Below are 24698 nucleotides of genomic sequence, written 5' to 3' on the forward strand. Positions count from 1 at the left end.
GGTACAGTGGTGGTAGAACAGCCCTTTAATTCCTAGTATCTAGCTGTAGCCCCCTCCACCTGCGCGTTATAGCGACTGGAGGGTAGTCTGTATTAAGCGCCTGGCGTAGGCCTCTCTCTCATTTGGCTTGTTCCCCACAGGGGCTATTGCCTCTTCACATAAGGCCAAAGCTTTTCTCCCCTGGCTCACCCCTGAGCACAAATAGTTGGGGTCCTCCCCGGGTCTCCCTGGTTCCCAGCCGGCTCTCTTCACTCTGGTGGGGACCTTGTGCTTCTCTGATGCTCCTCTGGTGCCCCCCCCCAAATAGTCCTATTGTAGACCCTCCAGCAGATTTCCTTCCCTAGGGCGGGGTGCCTTTCTTCTTCCGCCTGGTAGTGCTTGTGAGTGGGTCTCACCAGGTCCTGCCCCCGTCCTGGATGGTATTCTTACTGATGGTTCTCTCCCCTCTGGATGTGACTATCACTGCTACTACCATCAATGGGGTTTGCGCTCCTCTTCTCCCTGTTCGCCTTACTGCGTTTTACACTTCGGTTGTAGCCAAGGGAGGATTGCGAGCGACTTCCACCGGATTTGCTTCCTCTTCCTCCGGTCACAGGAGCTTCTGCGGCTCTCTCTGATCCAGGCTACGGCTGGCTCTGATCAGGCGAGGTGCCGTCTTCCTGGTATCCCAGCTTCTTCAGTCCACGCGATCCTCTTGGAGCCTGCTCACATGCCCAAGGGGAAATCGCTGCTCTACCGTCGCTCTTCGGTTCTCCTCTACTTCAGCTGGGTATGCCCTTGGCGTCCGCTGCTTCTTCTCTGGGATCTGCTTCAGAGCTGGGTGGGACCACCTCCTGTCCTCCACAACAGGTTCCATGGATCTCGAGCCTCACCTTGTGTTTTTGCGGCGCAAATATCCTAGAAGGCCCCCGATAGTACAGGCACTCCTCGTTCCTATTTAATTGCCTGGGCAGGGCATTAATGCACAGAAACAGAAGGTGGAGGCCCTGAGGTTCAGGACAGCATTGATCAGGGTACTCTCTTCTCGGTGGCCATTTTGGAATCAGTCTAGTTGGTTTTTAAGGTCCAGCAGAACCGATTCTGTTCCATGACCTGGTCTAAAACCAGATTGGCGAAGGCCTAGGATTTTGTTGGATTCGAGATAGACAGACAGAGCTGCATACATACAAATCCAGCACTAAGATTTTGAGGAGGAATGGGACTGTCATAGGTCGATAGTTATTGGGCATAGTTACGTCCAACAAGGGTTTTTTTATTTTAAGGAGGGGGGACCCAGACTTTCTTCAGTGATGTGGGAACCATACACTATGAGGAGGCATTTATGAAACTCGTGATGAAAGGGATAAGCGATTCTGCACATTCTTTTAGGATAGGGGCAGGACAGATGTCCCTTTTACAGCGGTAGGGTTCGTTTTTGATGGAGCCCACATCTGTTTGAGACCATGCGGAAGCAGAAGGGGGTTTGGTCTGGGTAGGGGATATTGTGTGGGTGGAGGGGGTTTAAATTGTGGATTGCTTAACAGCAATTTTTTCCTGACGGGAGATGAATTTTAGTGGGGCCTCTTGAATGTTCGCACACCAAGATTCATCTTTGATGATGCCTGGAGGAGCTGGGGCCTCCAACTCCTTAAGGACGGTGAAGAGCTCCTTTGTGCTAGAATTTGCTTTATCAATTCTAGCATTGTTAGGGGGCAGACTTGGCTTTGGTGATGGCTAGTTTGTAAATCTTGGCTGTAGACTTGAACATGGCCTTAATGTTATCGGTTTGGTGTTTATTCCAGGATATTTATGCCTGGCACTTCTTGACTCTCAGGTGTTGAAGGTCCACAGTAAACAAGGAATTGGCGTGGGAATGCATTTTTGCATCCAGTAGGGCCAGTGGAACCACTGTATCCACAGCTACTTCCAATATCTTGAGCTAGAGATCAGCGAGGAGAGCCAAAGGGTTATCAACCCAAGGAGTGAGGCGGTTAGGGTGCGAGTGCGATAGGAGTGGTGTGATCAAGTCTTTCCAGAACTTCTTGCTCAATTAGGGTGTATTCGGGGGGGATGGGGCTGTCGGCTGTTCCGCGGCAGTGGGACATCGAAATTGATGCAGTTGTCGGACCAAGGATATGGGGCGACATCTGTGATGTTGAAGTCGCAGTTAAGGTCTAACCAATCTAGGGCACGGCTCTTGGAGTGAGTAGGGGATTTTATGCAGAGTGTAAAGCCTAGCGTCTTTAGTGTGGTGGCTAAGGAGGTGGCATAGCTACTACCGCCAAACAATAAGAAAACTTAATTCACATGGGAAGCTGTACAAAATAGGTCTGCACAATAATGAAGATACCCTCTGGTACTGGACGTGCAGACCGCTTTGCTTTTACTGCTCTCCCGACATCATGAGTTAGACATGTGGCGCATCTTTCACAATACTGTGCCACTGACACAGGGGGGCAACCCAGTCTCATTTCACTGTAGCGATCATTGTATTTTTACCTGAGTGAGCAATGCTGTGGGCCTCTCGGGCCAGGTATGGAAGGAGTACCTTGGTTGCCACCAGGTGGCTGTCTGGGGACTGACAGGGAATCCTGCCTTAACATACATGAAAGCTGAGCCCAGTTCACCTTTTCCACTTCTGGAGCTTGGTCTTGGACGATCACCAGGCTGGAAAGGGAGACAATCAGTGACTGGCGGACTGCAACACAAACAAGAGTTTCAGTAGGAGCCAGGTGCAAGTGTAAGACCGCTGAACGAGCTGCATTTCTACTAGGGCATTTCCTTGGGCAATGAAGGAGTGAGAAGGGTTGTGTTCCTTGCACTTAGCAGCCAGGGCAGATGGGAGCAGCAGCACATGCAGTAGGGCTGACACATTTCCCATTCCATATGGGGGTACCAGTGGATGTCAAATAACCACGCTGCTTGCATCACCAAAATCGTGCACAACACCATGAGGATAGAGTAAACCGTTAAGACCATAGCTGTTCTTTCCTGTGCCAGGGTACATACTTGTGTGAGTGCTACGAGTTGAGCAACCTGGGCAGACTTGGCAGTGGGCAATCGCTAAGCATTGAGGATGGAGAGGGGTGTACATACAGAGTAACCAGAGACAAGTTATCCTGTCCCCTGGCTATGTCTGCAGCAAACATCTAATACATCAGCACAAGGTGACAGAAGCATTTTGACAGCCACTAGGCAATCATGCGGTTCCCTGTCCTGCAGCGTTGGCAACAGAGAAGAAGTGTTCAAGACAGGGCAGCAGTTCAAGGTTACAATTGCAGCAGAAATGGAAATGTGCAATTTCTCAAACTTTGTGAGAAGGAAATGGACATATGCTTTGTCTTCCCATTAAGCAACAAGGCCAGCACTGAGTGGGGTACTGAAACTGTGACAGAGTGACCCAGTACCAATAAATCAGTCTTCTCCCTCAACAGGGTGGCAGCTGCAACAGCCTGCAGGCAAGCTGGGAGTGCTGCGGCTACCGGGTCTAGTGCTACACTGGGGTAGGACACGGACAATGCTCATCACTACGCTCCTTGGGCAAACCCATTGCGTCCATCGCAGTACAATACAAATGGCTTCTCATAGTCAGGCAGACCTAATGCTGGGGCAATTGCGAGCACTTGCGTTATGGTGACAAAGGGGTATTCAGCGTTCTGGTATGGGGTTGAATAATGCGTGAGGATCTGAAGGTGCTTTACAATAGTGGTATACACCAGGACCCCCTTTCTGCAATAACTTTCTATCCATAGGAACCTTCTCATTTGCTTCCTGGTCTGGGTCTTATGAACAGTCTGGATCACCAGAATATGAGCCTGGGGTAGGTGTCTTTCCCCAGATGAAATCTCATCACAGATATTGCACACAGGGTAAGCACAGATGTAGGTTGTCCTTTGATTCCTCGAGATCCTTTTCAGCAAGTGCTGTCAACAAAGTGAGGGAGTCCTGATCGCAGGCTTCCAAGGAGAGGGAGGTTAATAGCAGATCGTCTACATACTGCACCAGCGTGGAATCTCTTTGGAATACCACCGAGACAAGATCCTTCTTCAGGATTGGTGAAAACAAGGTGGGGTTCTCTACATACCCCATAGGAAGACGTGTGAACATGTACTGGGCAGATGCATACGTAAAGGCAAACGGATCCTGACTGTCAGTGTGGATCAGATCGGAGAAAAGAATGGAGAACAAATCTACAACAGTGAAATGGGTGGCTGATGCTGGGATACAGGACAGGATGGTGGCTGGATTGGAGACCACCGGAAAGGCTGGCAGGACAGTGACATTAACTGCCGACAGGTCTTGTATGAAATGGTAGACCTCGTCACCTGACTTCTTGATGGGTAAAATAAGGGTATTACAGGGTCTCTGCATAGGCACACTAATACCCTGTTCAAGAAGGGTCTCTATTACAGGGCAGATACCTCTTTCTGCCTGTCTAGATATGGGATACTGAGGTACACAAAGCAGAGGCTTGGTGGGTTCAGGGTGATCTGGACTGTCTCGGAATCTAGCATATAATCAGCTTCACTTGCATGAGCGGACCATAATTTAGCAAGAACTCCAGCCAACACTCCCTGCTGCAGAATGGGAGCACTGACTCCAAATGGGGCATTTCCTGTAGCACAGCCAAAACAGCATGTTGCCTGGGGGTTAGGATGTCAAAACATATACACCATTGGGGGAAACAGTAGATAAACAACTCTGTTTACATAACAAATCTAACCCAAACAAATTAACAGGGAACAGGGGAAACAGGGAAACAACAAAAAAGCATGGTAGTCTGAAATCAAACCCAACATGACCATACGTGTTGTAGAAACAGGTTGAGAGCACCAGCATACGTCCAATAACAATAGCATTGACAATTTCATCAGAGCGAACAATATGCGGAAATGCAGAAGTATTTAGCGCTGAGCAGCATGCTCCGGTATCAACCAAACATGAAAACGTTTGACCAGCAATAGTGCAATCAACATAGGGGGCAGCAGATTAGGCGGTACAAATGGTGCAACAAGTTCTGGAACCCCTTGGCAATCCTAAAGTGCATTCTGTGTAGATGGCGGTGGGGGTGGGGCAAAGCCACCACAATCGCGCGGTTGCCTGCAAGCCTTGACCGTCATACTGAGGCCGATTCTGGCATTTGGCTTTCCAGTGTCCAAACGCCTGCAAGTAGTTCCACTGGTCACTGCATGCATTCGTATGATATCACTCATTATCCTTGCACTAGTCACATGGCTGGAAAGCACCTCATCCCCTTCTCTGGCCCTGCCCCGACATGGAGTGGAATGATTCACCCCCCCCACCCCCGCGATGCCCATGGGGAGGCTGAAACTGCATCTGTAGCGCCATGAGCTTAGCCTCCATATTCTCCTTCAGTCTCGCTAGTTTTTCTTGGTAATGTTGTGCAGCCAGCAGAACCTCATCCAAATGCTTTCCTCTCTCAACCTACGAGGATGAATAATACCCCTTCCACCACCTTCAGCTGTAACCCCATAACATATTCTTACACCACAGACTAGGGTGCTATAACTGTTGCATCAGCAATTCCAGAATACTGTTCAAAACATTGTTTCAGACGCTCAAGATATTCCACTGGATTTTCACCCTTTGCCCGTTTACAGGCATTGGTTTTCACCTAATCAGTCTTCGGAGGACAGATTTAGATAAGTGTCTATACTAATTATCAGTAACAGAAGGGGGTATGCTGAAATTGGTTTAGATCTGCACACATGGGACAGCAACAGTCTATGATGACCTGCAGTTCCCCTTGAAACTTAACTGGAACTTCTCGTATTTTAGTGAATATTTGAACACTATTAAATAGGTTGGTGGCGCTCCATGGTGCATGTACTGTAACTAGGGTGTTTCCTCCTCCGGGAAGCTGCCTAAAAACAGAAATCCACTGGTGTTGGCAATTGGGAACCCCTCAAAGGTGCAGCAGATAGTGGAAGATGGTGACTGGAAGAGATTCGAGATCTGAGTTTGCAGTGCATCTGGGATTGGGCCAGTCATGGAACATCAGAGTAGACTGGAGGTAGGATGGTGGTTGGGTGGAATCTGAGCTGGCCGTAGACCCGGAACTACCTTGCTGAGGAGCAGGTGCGGGACTCAAAATGGCTTCATTGCAGCAGTCCAGAATGTCCTCAGGGGATTCCTTTGGCAGTGGCACCCCTTGGATGGCAGAGCATAAACAGTTTTGCACTATTTTATGGGAAGGGAGTTGGAATACTCTGTCTTTAGCGTCTTATCTTGCTCATGAAGCTTCTCTTGAGTATATTTCAGGGCTCAGGTCTTCGATTCTGTCTTTTGGTGGCTTCAGTGTACCAGTCCAGATAGCTATCCAACTGCATTTGGTGTACTTGTGCACATTTCTTCTCCAACATCTTGCGCAGGATTGTTATTTTGTCTATGGCAACTGTGCCTTCCTGCGAGAAGTGTCTAGGAGTCTCATTCTGCATGTAATCATGCTATTTATCCAAGAAATTACAGACTTTGGGCGAGTAGTGTGCATTCATAAAGTGAGCTCTACTTCCATTAGGAGAAGTGACTTTTCTAGACTGACCTGAAACCATTCTCGCAGGGGTGAGACAAGGAACGACTTATTGCAGGGTCCGGTTTGCACCAAACCCAGTCTGTGTTGGTCCAGAGGCTGGCAGGGGTTGGTTTGGCTGATAGCCAACCGCTTTGTAGCGGTATGCAGTGATTTTAACAAATTTAAAACAAATGAAATTATAACAAACAAAATATCGAAAAATACATAGATATGGGGTGGGGGTAGTTAGAAATGTGAAGAAGGGGTTGTGGGGACACACCAAATAAAGTTATAATTTCATTCGTTATAATCACATGTAACCCTTTGTAGCGTCTATTCAGGTTTGGATGGTGATACACAACCTCTGCTCCTCCTAGTTAAATTTCAGTGACACCCGCAGCTGTGGGTCGAAGTTATATCCAGGTGACTGGTGGTTCACAGTCTATGTCCCCCATTACACTGCTCACAATACAGAGCGGTATTCAGCTTTCGAGAGACAGGGTTAAATTAGGGTAAAAGACAAGACACATGGACAAAGGAAACAAAAGCCTGTGACGCACATCCAGCAAGTGCTACAGGAGTGGTGTTCGGCCTGTTTGGCCGGCGAGTCTTTGAAGCTCTAATTCAGTGTTTCATTTACAAACTCTAAAAAAAAGGTACAAGTGGACCGCTGGAACTCTGGTTAAAAATGTGTCCAGAAGAAACTTGAACAGAGCACATTATCTAATAGATTGTCTTTGCTTTACTAGGCACCAGTACGTGTTTTTTTGGGACTTAAAATTACTGAACATGCGATTGCCACGCCCCCATAACCGGAAGCAGCACATAAGGAGTGTGCGTGCATCCAGCGAGTGCTGTTTGGTGGTTTCGAGGGTGAGGTGAGCTTGGACCCCTTTCACTTATAACAATAAGGAAAAAAAAAACAAAGGCTGCTGTTGATATACTTAGCCCTGTTAGTTTTCTCAAATCGCCAGAATAGTATGGGAAAGGTGAGACTGCTCCGAGGACCATGTCATTTTAAAGCCACTCCTTCAGCTCGATAGCTACTGTATTGCTGCTAATGTTTTAATTGGATTGTGCATGGTATATTGACAGCGCTTTTCCTAATCCCTTCGTGAGGTGATTTACTTAAAGGACGCCGCTCCGCAGGCAGTCCTCTTTACCGTGGCAGGGGACGGGCTTACCCTTCCCTCCCACGTCACACCAGCATATATGTGCCGTATGTATTATCAGCGCAGCGGACGGGCGCAGCAGGCACGCCGCCAAAGGTGCACCCCGTCTGTGCCCATCCGCGTCGCGGCAGGAGAAGGCAGAGAAATCTGCTACTCCAGGACACACTTAACAGCTCTTGCGCTGCCTACTACTATATTTCCTTCAGGCTGGACCACTAGTCCTCTGCAGCTGAAGACTGCCCTTCCTCAACCTCTGCTGAAAATACTCCCCAACTTGAACGGATTTACCCTACTGCTTCTTAATACTCGATCTCTTCCTGCGCATGCTGATCAAATACGATCCCTGCTGGAAGATCGCCGTCCGGCTTTACTATGCCTGACTGAGACTTGGCTAAAGGCCAGCTCCACCCACTCTCTTATACAGGCTATCCCTCCCGATTATTGTATTTTACATGTGGACTGCCAAGCACCCCACCATGGTGGTGGGATTGCAGTCATTTCTAGGGCCGATCTCACCATAACCCAACTCAGTTGTCCCTATGACATTCCTATGGAGGCCCTTCTCTTTAGATGTGTTCTCATCTACTACTACCTGCCACTTTTTGCTCATCTACCGTCCTCCTGGCTCACAAACGACTTCTCTTGACCGTTTCCCTTGCTTACTAGCTATTCTGCAAGTGCAATATTCCCACCTGGTTGTTCTGGCTGATTTCAATGTGAAATGTAACCTTCACAGACCCCCCAGCTGTCAATTTATTTGCTGAAAGCTTGTTCGACCTTGATTTACACCAACATGTGAAAAGCTCTACCCACAAATTAGCTAACATTAGATCTGATCTTCGCGAAAGAATCTTTTCTGACCGTGCAGTCAGTGGAACCCATACTATGGTTGGATCACCTCTTGGTCTCCTGCACCTTGGAAGGTATGGGCAGACCTCACACGATCTCCATGAGTAAAACCTGGCAGCGCTAATGGCACACTGCTGATACTCAAAGCATGGTGACAGTTATCTATGACAAGTGCGGTACTGCTACAGTGCCCTCACTGTCCCTTTCTTTAGCTTTTCTAGAGGCCGCTAATGTAGCTGCCCCTTTATGCCCGATTCAATCCTGGAGACTGCCCTCAGAGCCGTGGTTCACTGAGCATCTGAAGGACGCCTGGCTTAAATTGAGACAGACTGAATGAAAATGGCGGACAGGATATGATCCTAGTCAAAAAGCCCACTATAAAACCTGGTCTGCAGCCTACTCGGCTGCCATTAAAGTGGCTAAAACATCTCATCATACCTCTAAAATTGAGTCAGCACTAAGTCAACCCAGGGCCCTATTCTCAGCAGTTAAGGCTCCATCTTCTTCTGAGAAACTTACTCCTAAGGTCAGTCCTACCCAGGAGATGTGATACTTTGTCACAATACTTTATTAAAAAGATTGACACCATTCAGCATATTATCGCAATGACCATCACTGCAGCACCCCACCGGCTATAAACTACACCTTGTCGACGACTCCCTCCCACCTTACCACTTACGGTTGGCTCATCTTTCCCTGGTTTGATGAAGAGATGAGGCTATCTCAGCAGCTATTCAAAAAATTAAATCCTGCTCCCCTTCTGACGCCATCCCACTTTGGGTCATGAAAGAGATCTTTCCTGACATTCTCCCTGAGATTACTGCAGCTATTAATGACTCCTGCCAATCTGGGCTGGTCCCACAGGAACTGAAAGCTCCGAGGGTGACCCTTCTAAAGAAGCCCTCCCTAGATCCCACTGTCCCCTCTAATTTCCGCCCTATTTCTCTTCTCCCTCTTTTATCCAAACTTCTTGAGTCACTGGTGTCCCCTGTGCTCTCCACATTTCTTGAATCCTCCCTTCTGTTGGATCCTGCCCAGTCTGGTTTTCGACCTTGCAGGTGCACCGAGAGGGTTCTGGTCGCCGTCCAGAATGATATGGCCAGGCTGGTTGATGCAGGAGGAGTGGGGTCCCCGATTCTGTTAGAACTGTCAGCGGCATTCGACACGGTCGACCACTCCATCCTGTTAACCCGCCTTGCCCAGTTGGGCATATCGGGCCAAGTACTGGCCTGGTTCACTTAATTTCTGGCGGATCGGACACAGACTCTCTCTATGCCCCCTTTTCTCTCGGTTCCTTGTCACCTCAGTTGTGTAGTACCTCAAGGCTCCTCTTTGTCTCCAATTCTGTTTAATATCTACATCTGGGCCCTTGTTTGTTTGACCCACTCCTTCTGCGTCAGATGCTACTCGTACGCTAATGACACCCAGATCCTGATCCGTTTAGACCTTGATCGGGTGTCGTCACGCCTGCGGGAGTGTCTGGCTGCCATGGGCGAGTGGATGAACTCCAACTGGCTTAAACTGAATGGAGACAAAACTGAGGTGATGGTGGTGGGTTGCCTCCCTGATCCCGCTCTCTGGGTGTCCCTTTTCTGGCCATCATCCCTGGGCTCTCTCCCGGTACCAGTTGACAAAGTTAAAAATCTTGGAGTAATTATATCTGCTTCACTATCAATTGATAAGCAAGTTACTGCAGTTTGTCAAGCAGGTCACTTCCAGCTGAAGATCTAAAGGAAAGTGTTACCCGTGATTCCTGCCGCACTACGACCACCAGTGGTGGCAGCTATGGTTTTATCCCCCTTAGACTACTGCAACTTCCTGTAATTTGGCTCACCCTAAAGGATTGTCTCAGCGGTTGCAACGGGTGCAGAACCTAGTCGCACATGTCGCTACTGGCACCCCTATGGTGCTCATATTTCTCCTGTGCTTCGAGCCCTTCATTGGCTCCCAATGGCCCAACGGGTCGACTTTAAAGCTCTCTGCATAGTCCAACGTGCCCTCAACGATCAGGGCGCCGAATATCTCCAAGCTAAATTTACCTGTTATTCTCCTAAGCGCAGTTTACGCTTTGCCTTGGACAACCGTTTGGTTGTTCCCATCTATAAAACGGGTACGAGTGGGAGGCCTTTTCCATGGCTGCTGCCATCCTATGGAATGACCTCCTCCTCTTTATCAGGAAAATCACTAACTGTTTAGCTTTCAGGAAGGCTGTGAAAACCCATCTCTTCTAGGCTTTGTTGCTCGCAGCTAATTTTGTCTCCCCCTTCTAGCGCCACAATGCCTCTGGGCGACCCAGCGCTTTTTAAGTATTGTTAACATAGCATAAAAGAGCAATGCCCCTCCCCCTACCACCGGGTAAAATAAGCTCTCTTCGTGATCTTGATGGGGAGATTAGGAATGGAGAGGGGGAAAGTGAGGTAAACTCAGGGGACGGTGTAAGTACATCTGAGCTGTTCCCCTCAGTGATTGAAATGGGCTCACTTCCACAGGATATACAGAACCAAATAATGGGGAAGAACATAATGGGGAAACTCTCCAATAATCAAAAACAGACTAATGGGTCCTATCTGAATTCGTCCCCCATTTCTGAAACGGCAGAAATTACTCTCCTGGCATTGTCAACCCACCCAGTGGACAGTGGCGAACAGGAAAATACCGATCCAATGCCCGGCTATAGGTTAGTTCGACAGTTTTGATAGAGGAGAACATGGAGTTGCCTCAGCCATATTAACTCTATGGGACCATTTTACACTGAAAAGGATACCTCAGGGAAATCTGCAACCAACTGACATCCCTTACTTGATGAGGGAGTCCATTAATGAGGGAGTCCATTATAGACCCGGAAACTCGCTTGCATGCTGCTAAACCTAAAGAATCACAAAAGGGTCCCCCCTTAGAGCAGATGGGGAACCGGGCCAATGCTGGAGTGAGGGTAAGCCCTCTGGATAAGTCAAAAACCAATAATGGCAGAGTTAATAGTGACCCTATACCTACCAATAGCATGTATGTTCAAAATAAAAAAAAGAAAATAATGTAAATTTTAGCACTAAATTAATTATCATGTAAATGTAAGCGCAATCGGATATAGATTACACTGAATGCCTTGACTATTGGGTAGAAGTTGAACCTATACAAATAGGGTATTCTAAATTGAAGGTTACCGGTGCAACCTCACTTGGAGACCAGGTAGGAGGGCCCCATTAGGCTTAGAGAGACCTAGTAACTAAGGGGCAATATATACCCTCACAGTCTAAGCGGACTGCCCTCAAACAGAAGGGTATGACAAAAGGTAATATGGGAGAAGAGTAAGCAGGGTTACCTGCCAGAAATGACCACAATCAAAATATTCAATAACAAGAAGGGGGATACTACGACTAGAGGCGGAATGGCAGATTTGATGCTGACCATACCCCCCACCTATGGAGCAAATCGACTTCCAATAGATGTGATGAAAGGCCTTCCCCCTGAACGAGATGGAAATTAGAATTATTAAATCAGTAATATAGGAAACAAAGGAAATGAGGAAGGAAGGACAAAATAGGAGTGCGATTAAGATGGGCCATAAGGAGACATTGGTTGAATTTGGAGACTGCTTGGGGAACTTGGGAAAGCAGAAATCAGGGGAAGAGATCAATTTTGATCAAATACCTCACTCTGTGAAACACTTCATTACTCCGTCTGTGAATTGTGTAACTTCCCTGACTTGCCCTAGGGAGTTCTAAGAAGTCCTCCCAAAAACTTTACGTAATGAGGAAGTTGGAGGTGGTTTGAGGGGCACTACTGAGGATATTGTAAATATCTGCAATGTTCCTACTCAACCGTATAAAGTACTAAACATGGATTTGAATAGATCCCCATTTCAACATATAGAACTGACCCAACACAAGGCCTCATTACAGGAGGGATACCTTGACAACCACCCTAGCAACAGATTACCTGAGCACTCAAAATTACTTGAGCCCGTTTTAGAGATCCTGTATTCCTGAATGAAATGCGCCAAATACTTAATTACCCAGATTACCTTAACAGGAGGACAGTTTTAGCTCTGTTCAATAAAATACCTGCATTAAGGCTAATTACATCAAACTGATAGATATATTTCTTTTATTTTTGTTTTTATATGGTTTAGTTGTTAGTACAACTTTACAATTTTTTTTTTTTTACAAATTTGTAAAATCAACATTTACTTTCAGCATATAAAAAGGACTATGGAAAAATATAGACCTAAAACCTTTTTTTTTCCCCGGCGTTCCAGTACACTTACGTACATCTTTTAGGAAATTCTTTTTGCAGAAGGAAATGCTATGTCAAGCAATTGTATAGCAGCAATGCTGATCGAAATTTTTCTTGCGCTGAAAATTTCACACCATATTTCATCATAGGATCGACTAACATGTTGCCATGTCATTTCATTTATCAGTTTGAGTCGATGTGGAGCAAAAGCATTACATTGAATAATGATATGAGCAAGTGTTTCTGTTTGAGATTTATCATTACAAAACCGACAATAGCTCTGCTTCTTTGTGACCAGACCGCGTCTTAACAAAATTTCATTGACTGGCCATGAATTAAAACAAATACAAAATTTTCCATCTTAAATTTACAGACGGGCATTTGATGAGATAGTCAGCCATACTACCAAATTCCTTGTGACCAAAAAGAAGTCTATTTAAATCTTTTAATCTTAGGCACTTTTCTTGAGTGGCTAGCCAATCGGTCTGGTACATTTTAGTCTTGGCTCGATTCGGATTTGTAATCAAGAGATCAATTGATATGTGTGCGTCAGCAAGGGTATTCATGACATGTGTCCTCCATTTTGGTAGAAATGAGTGAGTGGAGAACAAAAGGTAATTTGCTAAAATGGCGATACTATCTCGCTTACTTATCCCCATAAGACATTTTCTTAGAAGACTGCACATTTTCCATGTAACTTGAGCGTGAATGGACAGCAAGCCAAGTTCAAATCTCAGTAACATGTTAGATGTGCACTTAGGCAGTCCAAGTATACGTTTCCAAAATTTTGCTTCAATGCCATTCCAGAACCTGATGGTTCTTGGGAGCAGAGATTCCAAACCATATATGAGAACAGGTATTACCTTTTGTTGGTAAAATTTCATAATCGGAATGCAAGTAAACTTACCAAATCTTGCATGAATTATTCTGGCCTGCGAAATTAATCCTGTTAATTTGATTTGAATTTTTGTCTCAAGTGCATTTTCTGAGACAAAGTTGTTAAAATATACTCCTAGATATTTGTATTCGTCTACGATCTGTAGTTTTTTTATTACATATCGACCATGTATGTTTTGTCCATAGAGACGATTTTGGTTTCCCAAGAGTAATGATTTGCGTCTTATGTTCATTCACTGTGAGATTTTTTGCTACATAAAGATTAAGGACATTCAGTAAGTGTTGGAGCCCACTAGGAGTTTGAGAAATAAGGACTAAGTCGTCAGCATAAAGAAGCCAGGCAACAGCTTGATTTCCCAACTGTGGGGGATCAGATTGAGCCACAGCAAGGTCATCCGCCAAATCAAGCAAAAATAGATTGAAGAGAGTAGAGGCGAGTATGCATCCTTGCTTGAGTCCCCTCTCAGTTGGGATTGATTTAGATAAAAGGCCCTCTAAATTAAGCTTCACCTGGACGGAAGTGTTAGAGTGTAGCAAACTCACAATTTTTAACAATCTCCCTGGGCAACCATAATACGCCAATTTCCTCAATAGTTGAACTCGGTCAACAGAATCAAATGCCATGCGAAAGTCCACTAATGCGACATATAAGGGTTGCTTTCGCATGGCATAAAATAGTTTAATTTCATTAAGAATGGTCAGATTAATAGCTGTCCCGAGTCCTGCTACAAAACCGGATTGAAATGGGTCTCTTCGCTTACAATGGAGAGACCAATTATTTAGATCACGTAATACCAGCCTGCAGAACATTTTTCCCGGAACATCTAATAAGGCTATAGGTTGATAGCTCAAGGGATTTTGCCTGTCTCCCTTTTTATAAATAGGAACGATGATAGAGTGTCCAGGAGCTTGGAATTTTTTGAAGGTAAATGATCAATTGAAAAAGTGAGTACAAAATTGGAGCCCACATGTCGATGTGTTTCTTTAAGACCGCGTTCGAGAGTCCATCAGGACATGGGGCTCGCGACATGCTTGTTTTATTAATATAATAAAAAATGTCATCTTGATCAAATTTTAGAGTAAAGGGTGACGATATCATGTCCGAGGTCTCACTCAAGGTTGGAGCAACATATATAGATGAAAAATGGTTGCACCAATCGTTTTCCGACACTCCATTTATATGAGATGATACTTGCGATGCATTAGTAACTGAATTAAGAAATTGCCAAATTTGTGCTGTATTTTTGTTCTTAATTTGGTCTATCATAACTTCTCTTTTTTGTTGTTTTGTTATTTTGTATTCTTTTATCCAGTTTCTATATGCAGTTCTAATAGCTCTTAATGTTTGAATCTTTAAAAGTGGAGATAATTTGAGAGCTTGTCTCTTTTGTGTTTTGAACAGAGCTTTCCTAGTGCGAATTGCAGTATCATATGGTTGAGCTGACTTTAATTTGATGTTTTGTTTTTTGGCATATAATTGCATAAGATCAAAAGAGACCATTCTGTATGATTCTACTGACATTTGAGAGATTTCTGCATAAGATCTTATATGGTCACAATAGCATATTAAGGACTCGTGAGACCATTTTAATCGGTTTAAAGAGTTATTGGTTTCATATTGGCCCATAAGAGATTGACTTTCTACATTTGGTACTGGGGACAACATGATCTTAAATGTTAATGGGCAGTGATCACTATATTGTGATGATTTGATGGCAAAATCGGTGGTGTGTGCAAAGAGATTTCTGGAAACAAAAATAAAATCAATAATTGCTGACTGTTTTTGGCTATGCCATGTCGCTAATGGAGGAGATTCCGCTGCACTTGTGCCATTCAGCATAATTAGATTCCATGACTTCATGAATTTGTTCCATAATCTTATACGCTCAAGATCTTTTGAGGTTTCTTTGTTGAGAAGATGCAAATTCAAGTCACCCGCAATAACAAAATGTACAATTTCCCGCACAAGCATAACATTTTCCAGGACAGCTGTTAGATCTTTCAAAAATGTAGCAGTTGTAATGCCCATTGGATTCCAATATACATTAATGCAAGCAATTTTAAGAGAACTGACAGAGATATAGGAGCATTGGATAAACGGATTGCTGAAAGGCAAGGGAGAGAGATGAATATTTGCTAGAGAGTTAGATGCCATAAGCAGACCTGACATGGGTCTACCTCTCAAAGCACGCAATGCTGGTTCAAGTAATATATCGTAATTATTCCAAGTTGGTGCAATGGACAGCCAAGTCTCTTGTAGAAAAACCAAATCATAATCGCCCAGTATGCTTTCAGAGTTATTAATAAAATGAGAGAAACCTTGAGTGTTCCAACTTGGCACCGACAAACCCACCTGCTCCTTATTTCGATCTAGTTATGCTCTAGTAATGACATTTGGACTCTTGTACATGAGTATTTGTTTCATTTCTATGTTTAGGGACATACGGTTGGAATCTATGGGTAGATTTCAGGCAGGACTTAATAGGACCTCAGTCCTTGTTGTTACGTGAGAGTACAAATCCCAATTCAAACAGCTCGTCCCGGGCAGCACAAATAATGTTATGAATAATTAAAGACCGACACCACATAAGGACTGTTGTTAGATCCTCATTGCTAGGGAATTCAATCTGATCAATATCATTAGAATCAATCTCCCGCAAAGATTTCACATCCGATAAGAGTCTGAGAATACTCTGTCGATTCATGGTGTATGATGTAGCTAAATCTTCTCGTGCTGTTAAGAGCAAGGAGTGTCTGTTTTCTACTTTTATTTGCTGTTTTCTACCAGACTTCGTTGATTTATCAAAAGAAGGCTTTGGGTCTGCCACTGCTTGGTTATCAAATTGATGTGAACTTGGATGTTTTTTGAGTCTTTCATCTTTCGGATGGTTTTGCATTTGCACTTTGGAATTTAGCATCCATAGGCGCGCGATGGACTCTTTAATTTCATTTAAATCTGTTTGTGACATGTTATTATTAACAAACCCCTCCCTTGTTGTTTTCTCATCGGCGTATGATATTGAGTCAGCAAACGATACTCGTTTTACTGATGGCTTTGTTAGTTCACTAGGCATCACGTGGGATACAAGATCAGGTGAATTGACAGTCAAACATTTTGCTGGACCATTAGTTATGATCGGAAAAACTGGAGGTTCAAATCTACGTGTCTCCAGATATAAGTCAATTTCCTCCCTTAGTGCTTTTCTTGATGATGCAATATCTTCTGTCACTTTGGTAATTGGGTCACTCACTGCGTTTACTTTTTCAGCAGTGGTTCTCAAAGGCACACAAGCGTATTTATTTGGAGTTCTAAAAGACAGGCTTTCAGCCACTGAGCTAAGATCATTGCTAGAGTTAATGGGCGGAACAGAGGATAGTGCACTACGAGCTTTATTTTTGACTGAGGTCTGTTGTCCCTCGGCCAGTTTGATCAAATCATTCAATGGAGGATGATCCATAATCATTCCCACTGATTGAGTGCTGGTGATGTCTTTTAATTTCTTAGATTTTGCTAGAGCAACATATTTTTTAGTTATGAGGCTCGCTGCTGTTGCCGATCTACAATTCGCCCTTGTAATATTATTGACGAATTGTTTAATAGATGGAGAGGCTGTCAATTTTACAGTTTTCATTTTTTTTACAGCCGTTTGTTTGGAACTCTTCTTTTTTGAAGCATTCTCACTCACTTCATTGATAGCTGTTTTGTCAAAAATAGGGCAGATTGATTTATGTGTTTGAGCACACTCCAGTTTTTTATTATTTTCTGTTTGTACCAAAGAACGTTCAATAGGAGACAATAGAACGGACTCTTGGGGTGCAATTTGTTCTACTATGATACCTGCCACAAAGGGAAACGCGGTCTTGGAAATGTGTGAGACACTGGACTTATGTGATTCGAGACAAATTTGAGAGTCCATAAAGATTTCTACGATTTGACAGTCTGGGTCTTCGATGGTTTGAGTGCTTGTGCAAGTCCCAGTCACACTTTCTTTTATTGTACAACTCGACTTCTGGGCCAGAGACTCAGCTATTTTTTGTTGTAAATGAGTAACATTATTTATTTTTGCATTTATGTCATCATGTAAGAAGGACACCTGTGATGACAATTTAATTTGATTATTTTCAAGAGTTTTAACATTTGCAGTAAGGCACTTTAAGGTGCTGTCCACTGATTCAAAAAGCTTCGCAAGAGCCATTAGTGCTATATTCATGACTTCCAAAAGTCAAATTTTCAGATTTGAGATTGCCAGAAGATCTTTCAGGGCTCGTAAGAATATTATTCGATCTTCGTGGAGTTGGTGGTATATATGATACCTCCAAAGTCGATATGTCGCAATCAGGATGATGAAACATATCTGGGGATTGTGATAGTTTGGAGCCTTCTGCTCCGGCCGAGCAATACGAGTTGTTAGTCTCTAGAACATTTGTTATTTCACTTGTTTTTTCTATAGCCGCAGCAGCTCCAGGCTGCATAACGCCAGACAAAGCATTTTTCAAAAGCATACTGTCTGACATGGAGGCAGGAGTTTTAGAAGTTTCCAGATTCTCTTCTAAGTTTAAGTTGTCATCTGATATAAGCACCGGCTCAACCCCACTACCTATTTCAGAGTTAGCCGGCACAATATCAATGACATCACTAACATGAGCAACTGCTACCGTCTGATTAGTAGGGAGAGCTGGAGTGCTCGTTCCACTCTGCGCCCCAAAACCATATTTCCGAATGTCAACATTGTCCATCGGCAGCTTTTTCGTTTTATCCTTTGTTTTGAATTTGGATCGAGCAGAGGGTTGAGCAGGTATTTACTGCAGGACTTGATGGAAGTCTTTCGTCCGCCGTCGGGATCAGCATAGACTGCGTTTCCGACATAATTCGTAGCCGTGTGTCCGCGGGCTTACCAGTTGTAAGACGATAAATTTTGTTTCTTTTAGTAGACATGTTTTATAAATAACACTATGGGCCACAAGTTTAGTGGGCAAAACAGACTATGCAATAAAACGCTCTGCCGCTTGAGAGCAGATTTAGAAGTTCCGTGGAGCCCCGGACGCCACGGCAAAGCGGGGAACTCCACGGGGACTCGCTCGGGTGCGCGCGCGCGGTGCCCGCGGCTCCAACCTTATAAAGGCCCGCCTCCAACAGGGACCAGTGCAAAGCCTAAATAAATATAAACAATCTATAGTTACTATAGTTCACCTTATATGTAAGGTAAAGAGAGCTTTCTTGAAAGTTGGTTTCACCTGCTGGTAGTTGTAGTCACGTCCACAATAGTTTTGTATGTCCAAAGAGCAGGAGCAGAGCAGAGTTAAGCGGCAAAGCGGGGACTCGCTCGGGTGATTTCATACACTGGTAAAGGTATGACTATGTCTGCCTGCTGATTCCTTCAAAGATGGTTTTTGGGGTATTGATGAACAAAGCAGAGAACCTCCAGAAATTATGGTATGGTTTTAGGCCCTATAATTCCACTGGTAAAGTAGGTTGAGATGGTCAGGACTCAGAAGGGTCAGATATAAGTAGAAAAGATGAGGGGAAGGAGAGTCTGAGTGGTAGAGTACAAGTAGGCACATAAAAGGGGCTGGAGGAATCTAATTGGTGGTGGCTTGCAATAACACTCAGAGAAGCCTTCGCTCAATTAAAAGAAATGAGATGACCCCTTCAGCATTTGCATTAATCTGCTGGAATGCTCGATGATTCCCTGCACTATGCACAAATACTATTCTGTGTCAGTTTCTACATTCTTCCCCACTTACCCGTTTACAAGAAACCTGGCTGACAGAATTACCTCCATTTCAAGGGTACAAGCTCACTTATGAACTAACATAGGGCCTGCAGGGTCGCCCTGCTGGTCGCTGTTCAACAAGGAAGGGGGCTCTCAGTGGTTAGTCAACATAATGTATGTAAGGGTGATCTAGCCGCAATTTGAATTATGTACTATTGTTCAACATATACTGGAACACGGAGGGAAATCTCGAAAATACTTAGAATGTGGTGAATCTAAAGATCGAATATTGGTACCTCGAATGTCCAGGGAGCCAGGTGGTGGTTGAAGGAGACTTTAATGCCGACAGCTCCACTTCGCCTGTAACTGACTGATCAACTATTGGAGGTCACTTCCCCAAACTCTAATAAGGGAAGGGAGTGGGGAACGTGCACGGGTGACCAGTGCAGCTAGGTGCAAAATGATACAGGGACAAAGATGGCCTTCAATTGCTATCTTTAATCACAGAGGAGGCAGAGCAAGCCCATGAAACTTGGTTAGACAATAACAGCTCTTCATGTATAGACTATATATATATTCGCATCACAAGATATTTATAATCGGACTCGACCACGCTATACTGTTAGCAACATTAAAGTGGAATAAATCAGATACTACGCAAAATACATATAGTGCATCTCTAGCGTCAAACCAACAGGGTAATCGATTAAGGTGGAATGAAAAGTAGATATGTAGGTTTAACATGTTGTTACTAAGGGATTTCAAGAACTCCCCTTTAGAGGTAAAGAGGACAACATATGTCTTAACAATTATGTAAGGACTATAATGGCAGCATTGGGAAAGGAAACACAAACACACAAGTAAAAACCCACCCACACAAATGACCCTACACTACAAATGAAAAGGTCTAATCAAAATGAGATAAGACAAGTGAAGAAGATTATGGATGGGGAAATAGAGGATAACATTGTTAACATTAAAAAGGATAAAACAAATATTGAAAAATCAGATGAAATCCTATCTTCACTTTACTGCAAAACGATAGTGAGGCCTTGTTGTCCGCTCTGAAAGAGGGTAGTTCACGGAATTTCTGGAACCTGATTAATGATCTTGAAAGGACACAGTGTTCCCTACAAATCAATCCCATAAAGGAGGATCTATGGGCCCTATATTTTAGGGATTCGTATAAAAATGGGTCAAATCTAAGTAGTAAAACTCGTGAGAGAAACAATGTATTGTGGTCATTGAAATTCACCCCGGAGAAGATAGCAGTTAAAATAACTAAGGCTAGTGCTTCTAGAGCGGAGGGGGTGGGGCAAACTTCCTAACATACGTTATATTTAAACATATATTTAAACAGAATATTGATCTGGTCTAGTATACCATTTGTTCTCTTCCCCGTCAATACGCAAAAAATCCCTACATCCTCGATAATTTCCTACGCAATTCCCATTTATAAGAAAGGGGACAGGATGTCACCCGGGAACTACCGGTCCATCTCAATGAGCGCCGATTCATGGTGCATTGGAACATTATGGTTGGAACATATAGAGGAATGGTGTAGTGAAAGGAATATTCTAAATACTTTCCAGCTGGAATTCCGTAAACAGATGGGTACCTACGGTGGAGGCCTTCTGTTGAGTAGCCTACAGAAATTGGCCTGGAGGGATACCACGTCCATATATATATATATATATATCTATATCTTCTATGGATTTATCCAGGTCTTTTGATCTGGTTGAAAGTCAGGCTCTCTGGAGAAAACTAAATCTCGGAATTCCTGACGGTTTATTGATCTTCCTTCATAAGGATTCGACTATTCAAGTCAGGCTGAATAATTAGTGACCAATGTCTCAACCAATTCCACTCTAAATGGCCTTAGAAAGGTTGCATACTGGCCCCTATTCTATTCAACCTGTATGTCTCAGAAGTAGGCAAGACTGACTTTATATTAATGGATCAAACCCCAATAGGACTTCAAAGAGTGATCAAAAGCTTTAACAAATATAACTGCAAATCTGTTAACCCACAAAAGACCGTTATACTGAAACTGTGTAGATCCCACAAGAAATGTAAATTCCCTTGGTTCATTATAATGTCACATTCAAGCTCAGGAGAGTATTACCTACTTGGGGTACCCCATTACTGCTCACCCAAATAAGAGCTTCTATAGCTATTACCTCAGGGCTAAAGCCATAGTATTGGGAAGCCAAATGCTAAAAGTGGATAGTAAATATGGCATTTTTTCAGCTTTGCCAGTTACAAATGTTATCTTGCTAAAGTCATCCCACGATTGCTATGGACTGGAGTTTTTTCCAGAATGGGTAATATCAGAGTTGGACCGATATGAAGCCATTCTGTGGAGAAAAATATTCATTTACCGAGGAGTGCTACCTTTGCAGCCATTAGGTATGAATTGGGGTTGCAATCCCTGGCCAGCTGGGTTGAAAGAAAAATGATTCTTTTCCGCAAAAGTTATTGTAGTGTTGAACACAATTTATATACTGTCCTGGGAAAAGAAGGAATGGAGTGTAATGTCTCTAAAGGTTTTATACAGGAATACCTACAATGTACAAATATTTTGGAAACAACATGGGACTACATCAGAGATGTAGGTGTAACTTGAACTTTGTAAAAAAGAAGAATCGCAAATTTGATTGGTCTACGACCATAAAGGAGGTAATTTACAACCAAATTATATAAGCAGATTGTGTCATATGAAAAAATAATCAGAACACCAGAAATGTATCTGATACATTCCCCACCAAAAAACGCGAGGAACAATTTTATGCACTTTAGACCGAATGTCTTACCAACTAATTAAATGATATCCATTAGGAATGGAACCCAAGCTAAGTTAGCATACTGTAGGTTTTGTCAAAAACAAGCTGAGAAAGAATCACTGGCGCATTTATTGCTATACTTTACAGTTTTAAAAAGTCAAAGAATTGAATGCTTTAGATATTTTGTCACAAATCTTAGCTGGGTACCTTAGACTGTCTCTGGCTGGATACAATACATGGCAAAAGCGTTCCACTGAAACTAAGTTTTCTTAGGTTCTTGAAGAATGTCTGCAAATGAATTAACAAAATGAAGTACAAGAATCTTTTGAGGATGATGCATCTTGAGATTGATAACGCATAGTATGCTAAACTCAGCTATGTAAATAGGCTCCCTTTCATTTTAGGTAAACTGCAATTTCAAAATGTTAACATTGACAGGTATTGAGGCGACTGTTTATTGTTGTATATTCATATACCGTGCACATTTTGTATCGTTCTGTATACCCTGTACATTTTTATATTTTCTTATTTGCTGTCTTTTACTTTGTATTTTGCATTGTATATTATCTGCAATACTTGTGTGCTGATATGTATTTGTATTGACATAGTATGACATTTTGTAAAAGTATTTCCAAGTTGATTTTAAATTCAAATTTTGTAATGGTTTTAATGTTAAAACCAAATAAATTATATATATATATATATATATATATATATATATATATATAATCATTTTTTTTAAAGCCGGCAACAGCTCACGTACTAGGATAGAGGCAAGTGAAAAGAAAGTTGGGGGTTGGAACTAAGTTGCACATACAGGGTTTCAAGTATCATGGAAAGGGCTAGACAGGACAAGCACATGGCTTTAACCCAATGTTTTCTCCGCACAAGACACTAATTCCAGCTCCTGGTCTAAACTACTCTAACCGGTACAGAGGCGTTATGTCATTTTAAGTTAGTAGAGTGCATGGATGCACTGCTTCACAATTACTCTTAAACGCGGTGGCCAACTGCTTTTATTTTTAAATATATTTTATTTTATAGTTCTAACCAACATAACAGGTCAGCACACATCAATCGTTGTTTAATCCAGGTGTCTGACTTAACTGATCAACTCAAAACATGTTTATAGGCAGGGCAACCAGACAACATCCGATGTCCTAGGACAACTAGACAATTTACAGGTTTAAGAATTCTATTACTATAGACAAACATTACCCTGGACCGTTTCCGACAATACACAAAACATGACAAATATGATTGGTTATTTATAACGCTGTTAATACCCAGAGGTTTCCTAGCGCGGACCCGGGGATTGAATCCGTGTTGCTGCGTGTCGTTTTGCTTCCAAGGTGAGCACGTTGCCCCTAAACTATCCTCCCGAGACAACTAGCAAAGAAATTAACTGGGCTCACTGACTCACGACTTTCAGTCGGCTTCTCTTCCACGTCCGCTCCGTCTACTCCCACGAAATCCCGGTCGAGCCTGCCAGCTTTCCCCACTGACTAAATTGTCCTACCTGGGCCGACAGGGATCACTGGGAGTCACATCTGCCTACCCTTGAATTTGGCCTCAGGGCAGCAGGAATTCAGCAGCAGGAATTTGGCATCACATGTACCAATCTTGTAATCGAAAAAACAGGCAAAGACTCCAGTGGATTGATGAACGTCTTTTAATGGCGGTCCGCAAAGCCAGCATACACAGGACAACAGCAGCCCAACAACAGAACAAAACTTAAAGCATCAACCCCTCTTCCCCCTTCCAGGCACTGCTTTTACACAGCAAGGCACACTTGCATTTCAATGCAGACGGAGGCTAAGTCATGGCATTATATTGTCAAGAAACAATGTTTCAGGTGAATTAACAATGTCTCAGCATAAAAAAGTCTTAGGCAGTGGCTGCCTTCGTATACACAGGAAGTCATAATCAGGATTGAAGGCATATAGTGAAACATTTCTATTCTTGCTTGGTAAACTACTTCTGCAGTTCACGCATGGTTCGGAGCATGCAAGCCTGCTTACTATACGACTACTTGTGTCTGCTAAAGTGGACTTGCCTAGGAAAGTGGAAGTGTAAAAACAGCTTCTTTATGCCAAAATGGAAACACACGAGGGGCGAGAACTGTGGAAGCGAGCACCAGGCGGTACATTTTTCGGGGTTAGCACATGCGCATTGGGTGGCCCCTCCAGGCCCACAAAAGTGAAATGTGTGAACCAGTAGCAGGTATCCCTGTGTGCTGCAGGCGAAGTCTCACTCACCTGCAATGCTTCCTCTCGAGCAAGTTAGGATAGCTGCCCTCCAAATGCGCACCATCGGATTGGCTTATACCACCTAGGACCAGAGGAACAACCTTCACTGTTTGTAGCCTACGTCAGGATTGACAATCATGACTTGGTAAAAATGCAAGGAGCCAAGCACTTGCCCAGTACTAGCAGGTACTGCAATAACTCTGGCAATGTTTGGATACATTGTTGCCTTTCTGGCAAAGCGAGTGAGCGGTGTCCATATGATTGCAGAGCCAGGACTACTAGTTCCATGA

The 24698-nt window shown here is 43.7% G+C and overlaps 1 protein-coding gene across 2 annotated transcripts in view; it reads right to left on the reverse strand.

Moving 5' to 3' along the window:
• Window positions 1–24698, reverse strand: part of FBXO43 (F-box protein 43) — a 470135-nt gene that overhangs the window by 429245 nt on the left and 16192 nt on the right. Inside the window, exon 2 of one of the 2 annotated variants that reach the window (XM_069621433.1) lies at window positions 22367–22447. The exons of the other annotated variant lie outside the window; for it this stretch is intronic. Within the exon in view, the coding sequence (XP_069477534.1) occupies window positions 22367–22447 (81 nt within the window). The remainder of the gene's footprint in view (window positions 1–22366; window positions 22448–24698) is intronic. 2 annotated transcript variants of the gene reach the window in all.

This window comes from Ambystoma mexicanum, chromosome 5q, assembly GCF_040938575.1.
Source record: "Ambystoma mexicanum isolate Mex_15411 chromosome 5q, UKY_AmexF1_1, whole genome shotgun sequence".
NCBI classification, from domain to species: domain Eukaryota; kingdom Metazoa; phylum Chordata; class Amphibia; order Caudata; family Ambystomatidae; genus Ambystoma; species Ambystoma mexicanum.